The sequence below is a fragment of the Arachis stenosperma genome, chromosome 8 (genome assembly GCF_014773155.1).
Source record: "Arachis stenosperma cultivar V10309 chromosome 8, arast.V10309.gnm1.PFL2, whole genome shotgun sequence".
Lineage (NCBI taxonomy): Eukaryota > Viridiplantae > Streptophyta > Magnoliopsida > Fabales > Fabaceae > Arachis > Arachis stenosperma.
Genome location: NC_080384.1, coordinates 29,275,944 through 29,277,877, shown reverse-complemented (window position 1 = coordinate 29,277,877; position 1,934 = coordinate 29,275,944). Strand labels below are relative to the sequence as shown.

At 40.4% G+C, this 1,934-nt stretch overlaps 1 protein-coding gene across 1 annotated transcript; it reads right to left on the bottom strand.

Annotated features, from left to right (window-relative positions):
- Positions 1-1,135: 1,135 nt before the first annotated feature.
- On the bottom strand, positions 1,136-1,498 carry LOC130945742 (uncharacterized). Its single transcript, XM_057874449.1, has one exon. The coding sequence runs from the start codon at positions 1,496-1,498 to the stop codon at positions 1,136-1,138; it is 363 nt and encodes a 120-aa protein (XP_057730432.1).
- Positions 1,499-1,934: the final 436 nt, after the last annotated feature.

The window sequence follows — 1,934 nt, the reverse complement described above, 5'->3', positions numbered from 1 at the left end:
TTCTTTGTTTTATTTCTGAAAATTTTTTTGCCTACACCCTCTATTCTGAAAGAAATCTCCTTCCTTCTTCGAGTGCCTTAGTTGCTGTCATATCTGTCCTTTTAATTGACATTTGGTTATTGGGGCCCGGCCTGTGGGCCCATTGTTTTTTAAACAATTTGATGTTTTGTTTATCGTTGTGGTGATTTGTTCTTAACACTTCCTGGCCCTTTGTGGCCGTAAACAAAATTAGAAATACCCATTTTTGGATAAGGGTTTAGCATATCTTTGGTGCGAGCATGCTTTTTTTCCTTTAGGTTTTTCATGAAAACCCCTTTTGATCTTTTTGTTTTTTGGAAAACCTCTTGTCTGGGCGAGCTGTGTTTTGCCTGAATTATTTTTTTTTTGGATTTTCAAAGATTTGACACAGCTTCTCCCTTTTCTCTTTTATCTCTTTTTGAGATTCCTTATTCAAATTTTCTTTATTTGAATTGTAACTTGGGTTATTTTCATGATGCATTTCCATTCTCTCGGTTCTGCCGACTTGTAAGTCGATAGTTTTCCGAGTTTATCATGATCTAATTTCATAACCTCTTTACACCGACTTGTACCTTGTCATTTTATCTAGACGACCACTTAGGTCGGTCATGAGATTTTCACATTTTGTCGAGCTTAAGTTCGGCGTGTTTCGTAGAAAGAATGATAATATCTTAATGGAATTTACAAAGAGACGTAGAAAAATATCATTATTTATTTGTCAAAGGTACGTTTTTGCTACTAAGGGGTTTAAAAGTTATTGCCCCTTAGTCTCCACTTTGATGCCTCGTTAAAAACCCCCCTTCAGGAAAAACCCTTTCTTTGGGAAAAAACCATGAAGTCGGGAAAAGAGTACATCAGAAAATGGAGTTCGCTCTTAACTATAATACCTTTTCATACTACAAGCATGCCACGACCTAGCTAGTTCGGTGCCGTTCAAGTCGGTCACCTTGTAGTAGCCTTTTCCTAAGACCTCACTAATTTTGTATGGTCCTTTCCAATTAGCAGCAAGCTTTCCTTCCCCAAACCTATTAACTCCAATGTCATTTCTGATCAAGACTAAGTCATCTGGAGTGAAGCTTCTTCAAATGACTTTCTTGTTATATCTATTTGTTATCCTTTATTTCAAAGTTGCTTCTCTTGTATGGGCTTGTTCTCGGACTTCAGGGAGTAGCTCGAGTTCTTCTTTGTGCCCCTGTATGTTTCCAACCTCGTCGTAGAAGCTCACCCTTGGACTTTGCTCGTTGATTTCAACTGATATCATGGCTTCTATGCCATAAGAAAGTCGGAAGGGTGTTTCCCCTGTGGCAGACTGAGTTGTAGTCCGATAAGCCCATAGTACTTGAGGAAGTTCTTCAATCCAGGCTCCCTTTGCATCTTGCAACCTTTTCTTCAACCCAGCTAGTATGACCTTGTTAGCCGCCTCGGCTTGCCCATTCGCTTGTGGGTGCTCTACCGAAGTGAATTGATACTTGATCTTCATATTGGCTACTAGGTTTTTGAAGGTAGGATCGGTGAACTGAGTGCCATTATCAGTGGTGATGGAGTGAGGTACCTCATACCTTGTGATGATGTTCTTGTAGAGGAATTTTCGACTTCTTTGGGCCGTGATAGTGGCTAATAGTTCTGTTTCTATCCACTTCGTGAAGTATTCTACTCCCACTATTAGATATTTTACTTGTTTAGGCGCTTGGAAAAAGGGTCCTAGCAGGTCCAATCCCCATTTTACAAAAGGCCATGGAGAAGTTATACTAATGAGCTATTCGGGGGGAGCAACGTGGAAGTTTGCGTGCATTTGACATGGCTGACACTTCTTCACGAACTCGGAGGCATCTTTTTGCAAGGTCGGCCAGTAGAATCCTACTCGGATAACTTTTATAGCTAATGACCTTGCTCCGAAATGATTCCCGCAGCTACCA

What these genes read in the sequence shown, in the direction of transcription:
- LOC130945742 (XM_057874449.1), bottom strand. Translation starts at nt 1,498, where the DNA reads ATGAAGATCAAGTATCAATTCACTTCGGTAGAGCACCCACAAGCGAAT.